The sequence below is a fragment of the Sesamum indicum genome, linkage group LG4, assembly GCF_026168435.1.
Source record: "Sesamum indicum cultivar Baizhima isolate 11 linkage group LG4, ASM2616843v1, whole genome shotgun sequence".
Taxonomy (NCBI): Eukaryota; Viridiplantae; Streptophyta; class Magnoliopsida; order Lamiales; family Pedaliaceae; genus Sesamum; species Sesamum indicum.
Genome location: NC_142660.1, coordinates 1,175,065 through 1,178,526, shown reverse-complemented (window position 1 = coordinate 1,178,526; position 3,462 = coordinate 1,175,065). Strand labels below are relative to the sequence as shown.

General features: G+C 34.5%; 1 protein-coding gene across 1 annotated transcript; it reads left to right on the top strand.

Moving 5' to 3' along the window:
* Positions 1-1,981: 1,981 nt before the first annotated feature.
* On the top strand, positions 1,982-3,200 carry MIZ1 (MIZU-KUSSEI-like protein (Protein of unknown function, DUF617)). The gene has a single exon (XM_011077036.3). It carries the CDS (start codon positions 2,218-2,220, stop codon positions 3,043-3,045), a length of 828 nt encoding a protein of 275 aa, XP_011075338.1. The 5' UTR covers positions 1,982-2,217; the 3' UTR covers positions 3,046-3,200.
* Positions 3,201-3,462: the final 262 nt, after the last annotated feature.

Genomic DNA, 3,462 nt, shown 5'->3' with positions numbered 1-3,462 from the left:
CGGAACCGGCCCAGATTTTAGTTTCATTAAATACTTTACCCTAACTATTAATTTGGAATAATTACATCGTCCCTATATATTAAATATTTTTAACTATTTTTGTGTATTTTCATACATTAATTTATGTAAAAAAGTATATATTCGCTCTTATAAGGGAAATTTCGTCAGAAAATATTTATTTAACCTATAATAACTCAATCATACTTCAGGGGTAAATATAAATTTCACTCAAATTTTTTGTTAATATCAATAAATTTAATGAATTTTAACTAACAGAAAGACCTATTTATTAGGTAGAAATAAACTTCAGATGTATTATATGTAATTTCTCGAAATACACAAAATCTACGTGTAATTATATCAAAATTCAGCTGCGGGCAGTGTAATTATTCCTATCAAATAATTAAGTAGGGGATTAAGGACCCCAATTATCTTAAATTTTTTAAATTAGTGGCATAAAGTCTCCTCTCAATTACACATGAATTTTATTTTATTTTATTTTGTAATTGACTAGAAATTTTAATATTACATTCATGTCCGGATATCGCTTTCAGTTGGGGTGTTTCAACGGCTAAGATAATTTATGATTAAATTTGAGGTGCAAATAAATTAATTTTTTTTAGTTAATTCTAAGATAATTACTTATTTTTATAATTGTAATTAATTAATTATTAATTGGCGTCGTTTTCAATTTTAACTACCCTCGACCATTATGTAGTGATACTAATCTAATGGTCAACGAGCAATCATTAACATTAAAAATGGGTTAGAAATTAGATTACATTATCTTGACAAACTTTGGCTGGACTGATCAAAGTGTCCGAAAATTAATTTCACCTCAAATTCGAGTTAATTATACCACGATCACTGCATTACATTTGTCATATGATTGGTGTACAATTTAAATAAATCAGACAAGAATAAGTATATTTTAAAAATAAATTTAATCAGTACATATATCCGTAATTATTAATATGCGGATAGTTTTTTTTTTTTTTTCTTAAAAGATCGATACATATAGAACACTTAACGAATTTTTAATTTTGAACAAAAAAAAAGTGTTGTTCTATATGTCAAAAAATGTTGGCAACTATGCTTTATTGGAAATTTTGACCTTGAAAATGTCTTTTCTTAATAAACTTCATTACAACAAAAATAAAATAAATGAAAACATTGGTCAATACCTATTTTTATTCACAAATTGTAATGTACAACCCATTAATTAATTAATGTTAATTTGAGATATAATTATTAATTATTACCCATTGAGAAATTATACATAAATTATGTTAAACAAATTTTCCACAAGAAAAGCTGTCCCAAATATCATTAAAAATTCCAAGCAAAAAAAATAAGTAAACTTCATACTCCACTATGGCTATAATTTTGTGACTTGTTTATGAACAAGGGTCCTGCTGGGAATTATTATTTTTTTTTTCTTGGGGGGGGGGGGGGGTTGGGGGTGGTGTTGTAATTAATTAATTAATTAAGTTATTTAAAGAGGAAGAGTCGTAGGCTCCTGTCCTAAAGCAGATGAACGTCATTGCAAAATTCGCACGTGTATATCTGGTAATGAGTTTGCAGGGTCCATATGTAATCATCTCTTTAAAAAAAAATTAAGTAAAAAATGATGGGTTTGGATTTAAATAAAGGTGGATTCATTTTTTTTCTTTTGCAATTTCTGTTACATTTTGAACTTGATTTTACATATACACACCGTATAAATAAAATTTGAATCACGTAATTTTTATATACGTGAATTGTATATGTAAAATAAAATAAAAAAACGATAGTAATAGAAAATTTAATTTGAAAATAAAAAAAATTTAATTTAAATTTAATTTGATGAGATCTAAAATAATTAATAAGTATATGATATTTGTTTTGATTTAAATATTTAAAATAAGCATGAGTGGATTGCAATGATGAATAGGCAGCACAAAGCTCCAGAGTTTGCCTTTAAATTTGCGTAAATCTCCCAACACCATCATTTCATTTTCATCAGCGCATCCCTCTTCTCTTTCTCTTCTTCATTTCTCCAATATCACATACACACACACACACACACACACACTCTTCACAAGAAATTCATACTTCAATCTTCTCTGATTATTTTCACAAGATTTTCTCAATTCTCTCATCTTTCTCAAACACACTCTCACACTACACAGTTTTTTTAAGTTTCTTGATCACATAATATTCTATACACATTCATATATGTATATGGGCTCCATCATGAGACAATATGATCAGCACACAGTTCCCAGTGCTCTTCCAAGAACCAGCAGCTGCAAGAGCACCAGCAAGATCATTCCAGCCAACTATATAAGATCCACCTCTGCCATCAACCCCCCGCCGGAGCCCCTCGATGGATTCGATCGTCCCCTCGTCCGCCTTGCCTCCGATTCCCGCCTTACGAGAACCAGAAGCGGCGGCCTCTCCACCTTCCTCCGATCACTCCTTTCAATTTTCACCTTCCCCTCCATCCTCCCCACATGCAGATGGCTCAGCATTCCCACGCAACTCTCCATCACCCCCTCGCTCGGACGGAAAGTCACCGGGACCCTCTTCGGCCACCGGCGCGGCCACGTCAGCTTCGCCGTGCAGGACGACCCGCGATCAGAACCCGTTTTGATCATAGAACTCGCGGTGTCAACCTCCGCCCTGGTGAAAGAAATGTCTTCTGGTCTGGTGAGGATCGCCCTGGAGTGCGAGAAGACGCACCAGCCTCGTGGGACGGCGGTGCGGTTGTTCGGAGAGCCGGCGTGGACGATGTACTGCAACGGGAGGAAGTGCGGGTACGCGGTGTCGAGAAGTTGCAGTGAATCGGACTGGCAGGTGCTGAGGACGGTGCAGAGCGTGTCGGTGGGGGCGGGGGTGATTCCGTTGGTGGATGATGGGCGGGGAGCGGCGGAGGGGGAGTTGCTTTACATGAGGGCCCGGTTCGAGAGGGTGGTGGGGAGCCGTGACTCGGAGGCGTTCTACATGTTGAACCCGGATGGAAATGGAGGTCCCGAACTCAGTATTTTCTTGCTTCGAATTTGATTATATATTACTTAATTATATATATGCTGATTTTGAAATTTGGGAGATTTAATACATAGAGATGTATGTATGATAACATTAAAATTTGGCAAGTGATGCAACTTTTACTTGTATTTTATACTTTGGCAAAATTACATTTTTTGTCTTTGTTAGAATTTTTGGCCATGTAACTTACTACATATATATATTTAGTATTTTTAATTTTTAACGAATTTAATCTTAAACATAACACATTTGATCCCTTTTTAACAAATTTAATCCCTAAATACGTTTCAAATAATTTGAATTCATGATCAAAATCATAAATGCAAAGTGCTCTTGTCCACACACCACCTTATCTTGTCATAAGGTGCATTAGTGTTGATGAAAGAAGGTTTTACTTTCCCCAAAACATGGGGGAAACCATATCATTACAGC

What these genes read in the sequence shown, in the direction of transcription:
- MIZ1 (XM_011077036.3), top strand. Translation starts at nt 2,218, where the DNA reads ATGTATATGGGCTCCATCATGAGACAATATGATCAGCACACAGTTCCC.